Below are 18,201 nucleotides of genomic sequence, written 5' to 3'. Positions count from 1 at the left end.
TTTATTTTGATAAAACAAAATATTAATATATATTACTAGGGCTTATATATAAGTTTGTTTATTTACTTATTTATTTATAACAATTTTCTATTCGTGTCCCTCATAAAGAACTATAATACTTTATAGGAAACTAAGACTGATATACGATAGAGAAAAAGCATAGATAATTCTACAACTGATAAATATATAACATTATAATGGCTTTTGTAACATGAGAGCTAAAATTTATTTACTTGTACCGACAACACTGGTTTATTACTGATATATATTTACAACAATATTATGATGCTCATTCGTGATTTAATTTCAAAACATCAGTGCAAATTATCTTAAAATAATTGTCATAGAATAGAGATCAGAAATAGATCTCCCATATATAACATAAGTTCGTGCCATTTTTAACAAATACCTTTTTAACAATAATATTTGCTCATTGATTGGATCGGATCCAAAAGTTGATCAGAATTTGTAAACTTGTATTGGATAATACTCAAATAGGATATAATTCACATTCTGAAATATCATACTTTCGCTTCGTTTTCTCATTAAAGCAAATTATTTTTGGCATAAATATTATAATAATGATGTTGTAAAGCCAATTTCGTTAATAATGTCGTTAATAGAGGAACAGAAATATCGTGCGCAGCTTCTGATCAAGGCATATAACCAAAAACAGTAAGTCCTACACCCATTTAAGCATTATGTTGTATAGTAATTACATAGCATATCCAGGATGTAGTTAGAATTGTTCCCATTTTACTTCTCTTTATTTGTCTTTATCTTCTATGTTAATAGTTAAACTTTAATCAGTCTTAACCCACCGAAGATTAAATATAAAAGAGTTAACAGTAAGTTCTCCTGCACAAAAATATCCTAAAGTTAAGGAATTGTATGAATAACGTTATCCTGTCTGAGGTATGAGTATTCAATTTTAACTAGAAATTATATCAAAACCATAAATAATATTGATGGCATTCTATATCTTGAGCGAAGAAATTCAAAATGAAATATTAATTCTTATTAAGCATATGTGCTTGGCACTTATCAACAAAAGATTGACATAATTCTAATATGATTCGAATAAATATAATACGATGTCGATGCATTAAGAAAGAAACGTTTTACTCTTCAACAAAAAATGCAATAAAATTATGCCTAATATACACTCATCAAGATAGTGAACTATGACAGTCGCGAAATTTCTTCTTAAATCGCCCTGGTGTAACTTTAAAAAATGTTTAATATCAGTGAGTGTTTAAATATGTTTGTTAAATTTCATATATGTATTTCCCAAAATACCGTTTTTATAACATCTGCTTTTTTATTACTTTATGACAGTGTTTTTGGGTCTCTGACAGAACATTTTATTGCCACTTCCTGGCCTCTAGTTTATTTGGAAAAGGAAAAACCCTTAGAAGTAGACTATTGGTTCCAAGAAAAGATGATTGTGAGATACCGTATAGTTTCAGAGTGGGTGTGACATATACACCACCTTAAATAGTCATCATATAGTAAATAGTAATTCCTACAATCCTCAGCCCTTTCTATCCCTCTGAAAGATTCACCTTGATGGTCCCAGTCCCTAAATTGTCAAACGATCAAAAGCCCCCCCCCCCTTGAAACCCTGCCATCACGGGCACCTCAAGAATTCCAGTTGAAATCATCAAGGGTTTTTAAAACCAGCTGGGTCTATGACCAAAAAAAAGGTTCGCAAGATTTCATATTATATTCACGACTAGTTATTACTCAAGTTTGTTAAATAAGATCGATCTCTATGATAGTAAGGATATAAGAAGATAGTAAGGGTATTTTATAATGTTGCATTGTATTGTAACTGTAAACATACGTATAATATAAGTAATTAACAGTTTACTTTTATTTAAACAAAGATACCTAGGAACTAATTGATGCTAGTTTCGTAAATTGCTGACTTCTCCAAGAACAACTTATTTTTGACCCTATTGAACCAACGTACCGGAAATTATTTACTGAATTAAACAAGCAATTCAACATGGTTTTTCTAGCCGGATAGAAGTAGCAGATATCGATTCAACAGTGATTTTGGTAACGATTTGAAAAGCTTTTGGGGGCATAAACAGACGTAGACTTTTAGTGCTGCAATTCTAATAATAATAAGTGTCATGATGTTAGGTGCTATGGTGGCTGGAAAATAGTGGCTCGAATGGCTGTACCAATGGGCCCAATCTTACTTGGCCACTGACGCAAGACATTCCAGCGGTGCCTTGTAATAATCCAGGTGCCTTGTAATCTTATCACAATATTCATAGCTCTAGTAGCAACAATTTTCTGTGAACTATAATGGATTGGCATTACTTACTATTTCGAATCCATTTAATTTGCAGCATTGCAAGTTCTACGACATAAGTTGGTACAAATTGGTCGTATTTTGAAAAACCAACTTTAAATAAAAATAAAACATTAGCTCCCTTAATGTTTAAACATGTTTACTACGTGTTAGTCTACCAAAACTTAAAAAATCGATATTAAATTAAACCATTAATACGGCGCGATTACAACGACTTATTACTAAGCTGCAACGAACAAAAAAACTCAGCGAAAATACTCAAAACTCGATAAAACTTTGTCAAAAACTGTCACTGCCCAACTACCAAACGCACGAGTTTTATATTTTCCAAATTCTGATCCGTTTTCTAATTTTTGTCTTTCCGTATAAACCGTCTACAAAGTAATAGAAAACTTTTAAAAAATATAAACGAAATTGGTAAAATCATTCTCTAGTTATACCGTAAACATATAATATGTAATATATAAATAATATAAAGAATAGCTCTACATTTGTTCTAATTTTTTTTTTACAGTAACAATTCATCATTTTATTTTAAATGGAATTCTGATAAAAGTTTGTATATTTCAACAATTATTAACCTGTAGTTGTCCTGTATTCTTTATTTAAACAATATTTAATTAATATTTTATTTATGTAATGTTACTAATATTATTTTTATTAATCTTAAAATTATATTACAGGTATATTTATAGTGGTTAATTTATTTTTTATGGATAATAATGGGTAATAAAAATTACAACTAAAAGTATATGTATATATAAATGTAGTAGGAATCACACGAATTGTTAAATAAAATAATTACCGTTTGTCAAGTGGTACAACGACCATTTAGAGCGTTTATCTCGTTACCAGACCTGTTCGACCCACACTTACCCGGTACTTCATTAACATCCTAGCGGAAGAACAATTTTAAACTCTATTGGCCGCCAAAACCCTAAAAATAAAATTCGCTGCCACTCGGCGACGCGCAATATATTGTGAAGTAGCCGGTTCATCCTAACCGTTTTCTTTAAATATTTTATTTTAGTTGCGTTTAATGTCGACTGAAACGAATCCGAATCGAGTGTGACATCCCGACGACTGTAAAATGTAAATTGTGGCAGTGAGTGCTATTAGAGAACGGTACAATTTATACAAGACACCAGGTGAGGTGCATGTAGACTCAAGAGGTCCGTTTTCTACACATGGTGCAGCCAAGCAACAACAATAACGGAGGCTCCGACATGGACTCGTTGGAGGACATGTTGCGGAAGGTATGTGAATATTTCCTATATTTGTACATTCCTGTCTTATATTTGTTAACATTTATTAATATACTTCTTATAATATTACGATATAGCGTTTTACATAAGACAATTTTAACGTAACTTATTAGTGGCGTTTTCTTTTGTCGACCGGTGAAAACGGAACACTATTTTATTTGTCTGATCTGATTACTTCATTTTTTCGTGTTTTTTTTTATTTTTCCTACCTCCTAACTTTACGCTCTTCCTGTTCACAGCTCTTTTAATAGTATTAACAATATTTTACTATGAGTTACATTATAGCACAATGTCAAATAGGTTGATCCAGCCAATACTATGATAGAATTAACCCAGTTACAACAGGAGCAATAAAATATCAGTATTTAGGAATAAATATTTTGTGCTGGAATAGGTCTGTTGATGTAGCTCTCAAATACATTTTAATTTTTCCTTTTTTTAATTCATCTACCTGTCCTCTTAATGATTTTATATATACATTATTTTAATGGCAATACTGTGATTATCACTAGTACTGATTATGGTTATATATTGATCTGTAAGTTCTAGTGATGCATATTTCCTTGAAAATTATGTAGTATTTTTTCTGAAAAAAACAGTGATGAGTTTCCAGTTTTGCTTTATTTCTCTTTTATTTCATATTGATTTAACTTGTTAAATTGCATATTTATCATAAATTTCTCCCAACAAACGAGCCACACATGCACAAATGCAAATACACGTTTTCAGTCATGAAACTTGACCTTTTTAATATAGTGGTATAAGTCGGTGTTACTTTCGCAAAATATAACATGTATAGCTTTGAAGCTTGATGTCAATAGAATAAACTGACATATGTTTATTCTATTGACATCGTGTCAAATCATAACATTGGATACTTAAGCCTAGCGGTATCTACTAGAAAAACCGATAATGACTACCATATTTTAAAAAAATTATAATTATAAAAGAACACAAAAAAATTACAAAATGCCTGTGAAGGCTCGCCATTACTTGCTCATTTTCTCAACTAATGAATAACCTATTCGTAGAGCTTCTCTTTAAGTAAGGCTTTTTTTATTTTTAAATAGGGTACCAGCAATTTTATAGTCAATACCTAACCGCCTATCAACATCGAAACTGTTAATGTACTTTTCTTGATAGACTTTTTATCACATTTTTCATTGATTGGACCACCAAAACATGACAATTTTCATCCAACAACTAACAAATTTTTTCAATTTTCAATGACAAATAATATTCCAACCACTGCATTAATTTAATATACTTATGGAACAGTTATAGTAGAATTATCCAACGATCAGCTAGTGGTTTCTGCGATGTTTTCCGAGATGACCTTAAATAAAAATAAATCGAGCCTTATTAGCGTCATGCTACCACCCTAGTTACCAAATACATTGCATGCCAAAGAATTCAAAGTTTTAAAATTAATGCCTTAAAGGCAAATTATAAAAATCATGAACTAATATTCTTGGGAGTAACAGGAGCAGCAGTAAAGAGATGATGATTTGTTTTTTCGCGATAGTGATCAACCACATGCATCAAAAATTGAATTAGTCAGCTTTCTAAACGATAAAAGCAAGATCCTCACCATCCTCTGATGCTATCCAAACATAAAAATTATGCCCATGCAATATAAACACAAGCATTTGCTCTTCAGATGATTTTTTTAATATCCCAACAGGAGGTGGTTTGTCTGAGAGTACATTTAAACATTTAGTGCTCATAAAATCAAATTCTTCTTTTATTGTAATCTGTATCTATGTATACATAATTTGGAAATTGGATAATTTGTATTTTAAATAAAAATAGTTCACATACTGTATTTTGTTTTTTAAATGCATGCGTTATATGATTTTGTAATTTGTATTTTAATTAGCGCAAAGCATTTTGTATTTTATCCAGCTCTATATAGTATATTACAAACCATATTACGTACCATGTACGTCCTAGGACGTTACAAGTTACTTGTAATTTACACTTTTAGCGTCAAGTTACTTATATCATAATAAATCTTATTTATCCTAATATATCACTATAAAGGTTGACACAAATGTATTTGTATTTAAGCTTTCATATTATCGAAGATATACGAACAAGTCCAAGAAACCAGAAGATTTGTAGATCTGGCATGCTTGTTGCATAATCCAAAGATTCTAGAGTCATTACCACTCATGGAGGTCTTCGGGTAATTCCTCAACACTTTATTAATAACACTAACTACTATACAACTAATTAACTAATGAAAATATATGAATGTTTGATTATTGAAAATATGATTGTAGATTGAATGTTAAGATGCTTGGACGTCGAAAGATGAATGAATCTGCTATCTATTTTTCTGCCTGCTCTTGATCGTTTTAGTCAATCTTATTCTGCGGCCAGTTCGCGATAAGAAGAGGCCTGACGTCACTACAGTGCCCCCCCCCCTTAGCGAGCTGGTCGCGGGAAATTTTGAATCCTATAGATGGGTCTTATGGCTGTTTGACAGTAGGAGTAGGAGAACTTTGTCGAGAATCAAGATTCATAATAACACGGAGAAGTAGATAAGTAATACTGGAGCATTAATCTTTATTACCTACTGTTTTACTCTTATTGATATAAAACACCAGTATTTCTTAAACCTTAATAAATAATTTGATATTCGTTGATCAAGACACTCTTAGAGTAAATATTACTTTTTTAAAGTCAAGGATTCTCTTATTGATTCTGATTATTTTTCAGACCCTATCGAATTTGCCTAACGAAATATTGTTCCTTCGACATTATCAGCATTCCCAAATTTTAGGAATCCGCCGAAAGAGAATCGACGAAATTAACATAGTTGATTTTTTATCGTTACATAAATATCTCCTGGTGCTTCGCTGGACTAATCTAATTGAAATTGGATCAGTCAGCGGAGGAAGGGGAGCTATTTCCGATAAAGAGGACCGAAATAATTTCGGCGCATTTGAATGCTCTGTCACGCCGATTACGTTTGCTGTCGTCGTCTTCGGCCATCCCGCTCTTTTTCAATCAAAATATATTAATAATAAATCGCTGTCTTTCTCGCAAAATTCAATTTTTCCTCGAGACGGGCGCCGAGCGGGGGTGTGCTTTATTCTTTCCGCTTCCCCTGCGAGCTAGAGTTTAATTTTCGACCGTCTTCAGATATTTCGAAAATTAGAATTATTTAAATCAATCATGAAACGAATTTAGTCTTGTCTTATTCATGTTGCATTAATATCTTTTTTGTTTATGATAATTATGCGACCGTTTAATCGTAAATATATAAATACGTAATTATTGAAAATATATTTGTTAAATATTAAAGAAAAAAAAATATAACAAAGATATGACAAAAATACTACCAAGATTTTAGTCTTGTTACCTTGTATTTGTGATTTTTTAATTGATAACGTTGAAAAATATCAAAAGTAAATTTTGAAAAATTATAAATGTTAACAATTTCAGTAACGAAAGTTTGCATCGAGCTTTTTTCCACCACCCTTTTCTACGATTTTCCATCGTAATTCCCACACCCAGCACCAGCACGTGTGTATATGATAACGTCTGCATCAACGTCATAAATAACCCGCACGCCACCCAATACCTCGGAGACAATGTTGATATACAACATGCCAATTGGAACAAATGTTCGACAACAGCGCCCCCTGTATTCATCCCAGTTTATGACTTTCAGGTCCGTCTATTCATATCTTCGTAGATAAAAACAACATATACCAATATGCATGTTATGAGATGTTTCTAAATTATAATATAAATGTTAACAAAATTAAATGGTAACAGAATATTATAAACAATAAAACATAACAATAACAAAAAAATTTATAATAATTAATAGATCGGGGAGAATTGTTTCCATGTTTTTCACAGCCAATTATTTATTACTCACAGCCAATATTTTATTCATATAAATTTCAAACACTAATTAATAATATATCAACCATTTTAACTGATGACATATTGGCATTTATCTGGTAAAACCATATTTCCGTTCAGCCTCCTTTGAAACCAGCTATTATAAGAGCTCTCCATAAACCGGAACAAATCGTAATCGGACGGGACAAAGTCCAGCCCATAGGATGGATACGTCAAAACTTCCCAATCTCTTTGAATTATTTTTTAAATTAAAGATGTGAGTAGTTCCTACTACTTAAGTTGCTTTAGTTATTAGAAGAGTCAAATTAATAGTTTGGGCAGGGCCAAATTTTGTTTTGTCAAAAAGTTTGTTCGTTTTTCAGTTATCAAATAATATAGGAACGTATATAAAGTGACCATTAAATCAGCATATGTTTCTACAAGATTCGAACCACATATTCTATATAAAATACAATTTTTTTTAAATTAAATCCACGGCTTCGATGTCTAGTATTCTTTTTAAAATTTTTATTTCTTTTACGCCCACACAGCACAGTCATTATCGACGAATCGATTGTGGCCAAATTTAGGTTATTTGCTTTGAAAAATCCCATTTCAATGTTTTCATTTATATTTTCTTTCCGTTGGTTGTAAAATAAAATTAACTGTGAAATAAGATAAATAATCTCAATAAAATCGAAGCTCGCTAAAAATGTGATTTGATTTGTGATTTTCTATTGCAGTCATCTAGCCTATTACTATGACAAAACATAAAGTAACATACATGCCCTGTGGAATTTAAAACCGCGACAATCGCAGCAGTTTGCAGGCGGGACCTGTTTTGTCCAGCCAGATATTTTATATTTTACTTAGAATTAATCAAATTCCATATTTTCAGTTTTAAATAATTAATAAATAGAAATAAATATTATTTCGGATAATAAAATGATAATAAAATATTTATTGAAATACTTGATCACTTTTCAATATTTTAACTGGCACAAAATACTTGACTTTGACCAACATGTATTTACGTTTCTTTTAAATTCGGGTTATGTTAAATAAAATATCCTAACAAAAAAAAAATAGAAAACCTTCGTTGTTTCCAAGAACAACAGAAAATATAAATAGTATCAAAGGAGACAGCCAGTAGCTTGTTTTTTCATAAATATAAAAAAAAATATTGATTCGCTGGCATTTCCTCACATTTCACTCAACAGGTGCTTGATATAAATATACAATTTTACAGCTTTAATGTAGTTTATATTAGCTAGAACAAATAGCTATTTCCAATATAAATAATGACATTTTGATAAGCACCACCTGTATATTCTGTTAATTTTTTCACTTTCAAAGTGCATTTATTGAGAATTTGTAGAATATATATTAACTAAAATATTTTCCATAATTTTCTGTAAATATTTCCCATCTTTCTGGTAACATTTAGACCTTTTTAACCTCTTAAGCCCTGTTGTATCGGTCCGAACAAGTGATAACTAGAAGACGTTCGGTCTAGTGAGTATGTTAGGTGAGCAGGAATTTCTCGTCCGAGCTACAACAATATATCCTTCATAACCATAGTAACGCGTGGTCTAGCGTTGCAATGCAAAAGGATAACTGCGTCGGTTACTCTCTACTGTTAGTTTTTTTTGTAATAATAGTCCATTCAGTTTTTCAACTAATTTCGGTAGAGGTCTGTAATAACAATCTTATTTGGTTTTAACAGCTCGTAAAATATTACATCTTGCTGACCCCATCATATGCAGAAGATATGGATATGGAAGGTTCTCCTATGTTAACCTATAACTTTTTGCCCTTAAGATGGTTGTAGTAAATCTACTTTTCATCGTCAAAATACGCATTAGAAAATGTTGTGCCTCCCAAGCAATGACATAGAAGCAAACATTAATTCGTCCAGTAAACTTTAGTAAACTTTTTTTTCATCGATTTTAAACGCCAGAAAAAAGTTGGTTCATCATCAGCTTAGCTCTATGACAGTTTCTTGAGGTTTTGATTTGGATGTGGTCCTCCAGGCCTTTCTTTGACACTGACATCAAAATCACCACTCTTAAATTATTTACCGAAAATAAAATTGAATAAGTACGATAATTAAGATATAATCTATATTATATATTAGAAACTATCGAATTTAACACTTAAAGTGGTTTAAATATTATTTGAATTGAGCCTTTTCGCATTTTCACCAAAAGGTATCTCTGATCAAAACATATGCGGGCACCTAAAACTTCAAAAATATATGTTATTATTCAAAAGCCCCTTTACAAAAAAAAGCTTTGGGGTATAAATCGTAATTACGCCACACGCACTCTATTAATTATAGTTAATTAAAATTTCACTATTAAAAACTCTATTATAATCCAAACCCATTAAAATGCAAAAAGTTTTGCCCGTAATTTTTGAGTTATTGTGGCGGATCACGACACGAGTGTGTTATGGCCTAATCGTATGGCTTGTACTGAAACGGAGAAAAAAAAACGAGAATTATGTTTCAAAGGGAAACACAGCAAATGCTAGGCTTTAAAAAATGTGGAGTTTTATGGAAGGACTTCTGAAGGATATATGACAAAGGTGTCGTTCTGTTTACTAAATATAGAACATAATTTTACAGACATTTTAACAAGTTTATTTCATACAAACCAATAACACTATATCGAATTTAATGTTGAAAATACGAGGGTAGTTTGATAAGTCCGTGGTTTTTTTAATGAAAAATATTTTTCGGCAAAAAGCGTTTATTTCTCAAAGAGTCTCTCCCTTTAACTCAATACTTTTGGTTAATCGTTTTTTCATTTTTATGGAATAGGTTTTCTTACAACTCCGCAATTTCTTGAGGTTTATAAACAAATATTCACGGGTGGCTGATTCTGAAGATTATAGATGCGGTCGCAATTACTATGTGATTCATGGTGATTCGACACGTATCCACCCATGCACTGTCTTGATTAAACAAGGTTTTGTTCGTCACCAAATTGGGTAATTTTTGTTTCGAATCAATATTAAACCTGTCTAATTGCTAAAGGCTCTGAAAACTATACGGCGGTGACCGTTTCTTCCCGTTTCAAGATAATTTAGATTAACGACACCGCGTCTACTCAAAAACCTATGGCCGGCCAACAGATACAACTTGACCTTTTTTGGTGCACGTTCACACGGAGAAACCCACTGTTTTGATTGTCTCTTGTGTTTTTGAAATATCCATGTTTCCTCAAGGGCTACGAAACTGTGCAAAAACTCGTTCGAATTGTGGCTAAACATTGCCAAGCACTCCGTTGAAGAAGTTTCATCCTTGCGCTTATGGTCCAGTGTAAGCAATCGCTTGGATAACTTTTGCATATCCACATATTCATGTTAAATTTGACGCTCAGTTTATCAAGTGAGGTATATCAAGGTAGGTGTATCACCCACAGCGTCAGCCACCTCATGTACTTTAATTTTTCGATATCATTCCATAGATTTTATCAATGATTTCTACTATCGCTGCCTCTTTTGGATGACCTGGAGATTCGGCGTTCGGCGGTGGTACGACCACACTTGTTAAGAATATTAATAAGTAAGCCAATTGATGGTGCAAATCCTCCATAATGTTTTTTTTTAACTTTTCGCTTTCCTTGAATTTGATGATGGTTTTTGCGCAAAAATTAAAGCTTAATCAGCACACTAGTCACTTTTCTACTGCTAATAGCTATTAAACACAAATTAAATGACGCGGCTTGCTCAATTCATTCATTTGAAGTTTCGATTGCGCGAGAAATTCAAAAAGTCACTGGCTTATCACCCTGTCCAATATTATTAAATGTATTCTACGACCTTCAGCAATCTTTTGAACTTGGAAGGAAACTTTCATTTATGACGATTATGCTATCAAAAATTTTACAAACTTCATTGCCTAACATTTTATAATGTTTCTGGTCAATACCATAACAGCGAATAAGAGCAAGTCTGTAGAATATGGCATTTACCGAAGAGCTCATACCCTGTTCTAAATAGTTTTCTGAGGAACGCGAGTGACGTGGGTTATAAGAAAATACGCTTCGCCTACTTTCTTATTCATTAAGTCGTATTTTCTAATGAAGTTATCTCGTTCAGTTCCTTCAATCATTGACAATATTCGATTATGCTTAGCAGTTTCAGTTATAGAAATTGATAATGAAATATCTCCTTGTCTTGCCAAATATTTAGGAGAATCTTCTTTAAGTGGGTGTCTTATTTGTTGTTAGTACTAGTTTACTAAATCCATACACAACCTTTTACGTTTAGAAATATCGTAAAAATATATCTGTCATAATCCATAGACTAGATTTTATACGAAGAAAAATGCACAAAGCGAAAAATTATATATAATATGTATGACAACAACATCATTTTAAATAAAATAAAAAAGCGCCGGCTTGTTTGGCACAGTGGTAAAGGCGACGTGGCAGGTTCGAATCCTGCTGGGGCATGGTCGTAAATTTATGTTTGTGATTGTTTAGTATTTGTGATTATCCTAGGCAAGATTGCAAAACCCGAGAAGAAAAATGATCCCAGCCAGGCCAGTAACCAGACTGGGTAAGACCGGATGTCTTCTGGGATGATCTCTAAGTTGGCCACTCGCCAGTCGGTAGGCTTAATGCCGAGGACCATGGTTTGGAGCCCACGTTAAACAATAGGTCCAGTTCAGATAAACCCTCCTTGGTAAGACGGAGACTTTAAAATATTTTTAAAAAATATAAAAAAGCATACACACCAAGGAAACCCATATATGTAAATTCGGCTCCCGTTCCAGGTTTATTTTAACGTATTTGTTTTATTTTTTAAATTTAGCTACACTCTTAACACAAAATGGAAGCACTGCAATTTCATATGAAAAGTAAGCCTATTGTAATTATTAAATAACGATTTCATTTAATTGTTAAGCAATAATGTTTAAGCGTTTTGTAATGTTTTATTATTCCAGTAGACTATAGAAAACTAAGATAAACTTACATTAGAAAATATTAAAACAAAATACAATTTCTTAAGTTAAAATATTTTTGAAATGTCAACAAACTAATGTACGCGCTTTGGCGAAATGTAGTAGAAAAGTGTATAATCTTTTTTGAAGAATTTTCTGAGAAGCACAAGAAAAAATTATTATTATTGCCTAACAAATGATAATAATTGAAATAAAATAATATTATTCTCAATAATTCTGGATAAATAATACATTAATATGTTAAAACTAATTATAATAGTTACTACTAATTATAAGGAAAATTTGAAAATGTTTTTTGAGATTTTATTTCAAGTTTTCACTTCTTCTCTTTCACTAGAATATCCCATGTTTAGTAAAGGCACGCTGTACCAAATAAATGTTTCATGTAGTAAATACATTAATTGGTGGTGAATCAACGAATATATGTTATGGACGGAAACGGAAAAACGGAATATGCAACGGAACAATATAGAGAATCAACGAAATCCTGAAATATATTACAGCTACTCCTTACTTGCCATATACATTTTAAAACTCTCGTAAATAAATATGTATTAGACAATTAATATGTTTGTTCATTGTTATTTTAGTTATTTACTTAATAAACGATTTTCAGTGGTGGGGTGTTTTGATTCATTGTATTATATGAATGTATATTTTCATAACTATCGGAATTATGATTTGAGTTTGCCGTTAATCTTCAATAATTACACATGCCTGCAACAAAAAAACTATTTGAATATTTTCAACTGATTTCTATGTATTTTGCTATACTGAAACTAATAATCAAAATATGGAAAAAATCGAAGACGTTTGTAATTGTTTTATGGCACCAATATTGAAGGTTTGATAGAAGCATTAAAGATTTAATACGGTATAGTACAATGGCGTCTTTTCATATATTCATCAAAAAGAGGCCTTAAAGAAGTTAAAACAGTAGTTTATATGCTTCCATTTCTAAACTCATTGGAACTTGGAACTGGATCTTTGCAGATTAAAATATAAAGACCATGGCTGGCAAGTATGTGACAATTTTAAAATTGTGTAGACAACAAAGGCTGTCTAAATTCCCTTGCTTTTTGTGTCTATGGGATAGTTTAGACCGAGCAAAGCACGAGTTTAAAGTTGGTGCAAAAAAACGCCTCCCAAGAAACTTTGGTATCTCCGCATAAAGTTCCTGTGTCATCGCGGTGTATAAACTTGATATTGATGAATCTCTCTTTCATCAAGGCCATGAAGGAATCTCAAAAAGACTGGTGAATTTCTTGGGTTGCTTTGTAATTAGGTCATAGAGATATTTTTAGGAAATCATAAAAACCCTAATTATCAAGAAATTGTCAAAAATATGCTAAGAGCATTTCATTCTGTAGATTTCTCACTGAGCCTAAGGTACATTTTCATCATTCCTACCTCGACTACTTTTTGAAAGATTTGGGAGAATGAGTGCAAATTGAACGATTTTACCAGGACATTAAAAAGACGGAAAAAAGATACCAAGGACGCTTCAGAGATTCTATCAGAGAAAAAGAAACTCACTGTGAAAAAGAAGAGGTATAAAATATAAGAAAAAAATATGAAAAAGAGGAGGTAATCTCTTAATATATAATAATAAATATCCCTTATAATTTTTGCGAACCTGTTATCTTTGTATTGTCTTTTTATAATAGCTGAAAATAGCATATAGCATGTTTACATTAAAGGCTTTTTCTTTTAAAATATTAAAATGTATGTACACCTGTGCATTTCCATGTATGCTTATATGTGTAAATGACGAAATGTTTGACCATGGTGATTTCACTATTAACCTAAAAGTTTTTTCGTACTAATGTTACAGACATTATATCTGTTATAAAAATATAATTGTCAAGCATCTCTTTTCAAAGAGTGTCATCACAACTTAATTGTAATATCAATAATGGTAGGTTTTATTTATTTTAACTTATCTCGACTATGTATCATTTAATTTGTACCCGCTTCCTTTAACTTTGATCACTGGGCAATCACAAGTAGAAATAAATGAAAGTCTCAAACACACATGGAGAGAGGCAAAATGGGTGATCACAAGGTACATCTATATGTCTGATGGAATATCGTCGCAGATTAACATATCATTATATTTCGTCGCTTGTCGTGTCCTATAAAATAGTTAAATAAATGAGTTTATTTCATGAACATCTAATATTTAATATCCTTTCTATAAGTTTTCTGTAGACTATTTTTTATATATGTAAGATTCAAATCGTAGATTCAAAAGCCTTCAAAATATTCATTTTACGCAAATAAGTTAGTTAAAATCTGTTTGGAAATAATATGAATATATGAATAAAAGATGCACTATTTGAAGCTACTTCGGCAGAAACTATAAATTGATATGCATATTGATGTTATCCACGTATTCCCGATTATTCAAATGTCACTTGAGAAACCACGACCGTTTCTTGATAACTAAATATATTCTCCAAGATATAATTCATTGTGTTTACATTATGTGGCCGTTATTTATTGAAGTAATATAAAAATGTGGCAAATACATAAATACATACATATACATAACAAATAAATAAAACGGATGGCAGCGGTATTACCGGGAGACGACGCTTGGGCAGTCAAAGGTGACACGTCTAAACCAAACGATGGTCCGTTACTGAATGATCGGAAATACCCTTCAATAACATCCCAGATAAACTCGGGGTTGCCAGCTATTCGTTATCGTGTTCTAGTTGGCGCTGCTGGCACTCCGCCCGTATTCAACATCTGGTATTATATTTCTGGGTACTTTGATCAAAGTTATTCCACGATGTAAAATTCAACATCCCTCAAGGTCGCTACACATTGATTACCTTGAAAAAGGAAAGACCATCAACAGCGACAATTACATAGCGTTATTGAACCGTTTGAAAAAAAACGGCCGCATTTGAAGGAAAATAAAGTGCAGCTTCACCAAGACAATACACAGAGGTGATCGCCGAAACTGAGACCTATTTTGAAGCAAAGGACACATCGTAGTACAACAATGGTATCGAGAAGTTCGAGGGTCACTATAGTCAGTGTATCACTCTTGAAGGAAATTATCTTGAACAAAAAAAACTAATTTTGCCAAAAAATATGTTTTACTATGGTAGGCCGGGGGCTTTTCAATTAACCTGTTATATTACGCATTTGAAGTCAGTAACATTATTTGAGAACTAAAAAATAATTAAATTATTTTTGAAAATTTAGTAAGTCATTATATAATAATAAACCCCTAGAGTGAATTGATCTCCTTAGTTGAGTATTGGTAATAATTTTCCATGGAGCGAGGAAAATTGTGATATCAATAACACCGAACAAATTCATCTTGTTCAAAATCCAATCTAACATAATTCAGACGTCTCACATAATGAACTCGACGACCAAAAGGGAAATTCCTCTAACAAAAACAATATTCTGACAGGCTCAAGTCATAGCTATTTGCGAAATTGGAAACATCAAAGTAACTTCTCCCTTGTCAGTTATCCCTCCCGGCATTACCTTATAAATTCCTTTTAGCAAAGAAGGCTGTAGCGCGTTACCATCGACAAATTTTCGTCTTTTTTCTTCTGCTGTTCTTTTTTTCGCCCTCTGCCTTTACGACGTTGGAAAATGTATTAAAACGATTTCGACGCCTCAGGATACTTCATTACATTTCGTTTAATTCAATATTTTCCTTTATGTCGGGAAAATGATCAGTACAAAGTAACTCGCTTTTAAGGACCAAATTGAGAACAGATATTCATATTTATTAATTTCTGGATATTCTGCTTCTTTTCTTTTATTTTCACCATTTTCGAAATTTAATATATTATATAAGATATGGCTTTAAAAGATTTTTAATAAAATGTAACTTGACGCTATTATAATGCTAATTTTTTCTATAGAAAGCATATATTTGATTAGTTTCATTGTAGCGATATCAAAATATTAAGATCTCAATTTTAATTTAATATATCAAGCTATATGATTATCAAAATATGATATTCAGTAAACGAATTATATTAACCATGATAAACCTATGGAAACGTTTAAAAAAGGTATGCAGATGTAAAGGTACAAAAATAATACTTTTTTAACGTCGTCCTTTGTCCATAGTTGACCGAAGTAGTCTTAGTGACAGTAGGAAAAAACAGGTATTGTATGAAAATATGTTGTCATATTTACGTAAAAAGGATGCACAAATTGAATTTGTGTCGTTTTATTTTAAGAACGGTCCTACAAATGTACACATACAATTATAATAAGTGCATCCTGTACTTTTGCACAACTACTGTTCATACATGCTTTATATTATTAATATTCTTTTAAATATATAATTATCTGAATATAAAAACTTAAACTAGCTGTCAGTTTGGTTTGTAGTACTTTACTTGGCTTTAGTGGCAGTACTTCGTACCAGTTTTAAGCTATTCATATGTTTCAAATACTTTAAACTATTCTGTGCCATCGAATGCGCATACCAGACTGTACACACTTATTAATAGCATGATTCAACCAAGCATATAGTTATTATATAGCTTAAAAAATATAAATCATCAAACAAAAGACCATATATTTGAAATCCCTCCAGACTAAAATTTAATTAGCATTTTTTGTACAAAAAGCGGTGCATATGGCGGTTTCTTCTGTCTGGTTGGTATTCAATTTATGTAGGAATCATCTCATGTTAAATATAATTTTTCATATAATTTGGTAACCCTGTTACTAAGTGATATAGACTCGTTACAATAAACAAAACGAATGAAAGCTAATATCAAATTTGTGACACATAGAAAATAAAAAAAATACCATTGCAAGAATTTATTATCTTCAAACCGTGTCTTTTTTGAATCGTTAATAAATCAGCTCTTATAAACCAATGGTTCGATGTTTTCATTGTTTAAGTTCCTGTTTAAATTTGTTATAATATAAATTTGCTTCAAATGCAAAATATTCATATAAAATGTAAACATATGTCAAAGCAGTTAAGTTGTTAGTTACGCTATGTCAATAAACTGATCGTTTAGGATGATATCTAGGTTACATGTAAATAACTAGCAAACAAATGAAAAATTCTTCCCGTTTTCTATTTGAATGTTGGTGTGCCTTGAAATAAATGTTTCAATAAATCTTGCCAACTTGAACATTTATTAGAATGTTATATATCGTATATAATATATAATATATAATATATAATATATAATATATAATATATAATATATAATATATAATATATAATATATAATATATAATATATAATATATAATATATAATATATAATATATAATATATAATATATACATTATATATTGACTTTGTGAAGAATATCTATGAGAGATCTATTATGATTTTAATTTCACAACAAAAATTGAATTTCGAAGGTACTCATAATAATGAATGTTTTTTTATTTTAAGGAATCTGAAAATCTTGAGTAGATTTTCGAAGAATAACAGGTCTGATAAAGTGGGGAGTCAAGTTCGAATTTCAATGTGGTCAAAGAGTAGCATAATATACTGAGCCCCTCAGCAAAGGGGATTTGGTCAATTTACAATGCCTTAGCATAATTCGGTTAAAGATAACTTGGCAAAGAAATCATGTCTCAGTTGAGTCATATCATGTAATTTTGGATTCAGTATAAGGAAATATATCTTTATATTGTAAAATGCGTTGATAATGAGTTCCTCTTAATTTCATGGTTAATTGCTGATTAATAACTCTTGACCTTATGGTTGGGAATCCAAGCAAGACAACTTAATTTGCCTGGTGTGGTAAGTTCTTGAAG

The 18,201-nt window shown here is 31.3% G+C and overlaps 1 protein-coding gene across 11 annotated transcripts in view; it reads left to right on the top strand.

Annotated features, from left to right (window-relative positions):
- LOC143194396 (uncharacterized protein CG43867) overlaps positions 1 to 18,201 on the top strand; it is a 510,718-nt gene that overhangs the window by 415,782 nt on the left and 76,735 nt on the right. The window contains exon 1 of one of the 11 annotated variants that reach the window (XM_076401135.1): positions 3,365 to 3,582. The exons of 9 other annotated variants lie outside the window; for them this stretch is intronic. In XM_076401135.1, coding sequence (XP_076257250.1) covers positions 3,514 to 3,582 — 69 coding nt within the window. In that variant the 5' untranslated portion in view covers positions 3,365 to 3,513. Of the gene's footprint in view, positions 1 to 3,364; positions 3,583 to 18,201 lie in introns of those variants that run through there. One more of the 11 variants, XM_076401132.1, reaches the window with a different exon arrangement.

This window comes from Rhynchophorus ferrugineus, unplaced genomic scaffold (genome assembly GCF_030347505.1).
Source record: "Rhynchophorus ferrugineus isolate W39M unplaced genomic scaffold, kcgeb_rfMv2 rfM3, whole genome shotgun sequence".
In the NCBI taxonomy this organism is placed as follows: Eukaryota; Metazoa; Arthropoda; class Insecta; order Coleoptera; family Curculionidae; genus Rhynchophorus; species Rhynchophorus ferrugineus.
The sequence above is the reverse complement of the archived record's forward strand: the minus strand, read 5'-3'. Positions and strand labels throughout refer to the sequence as shown.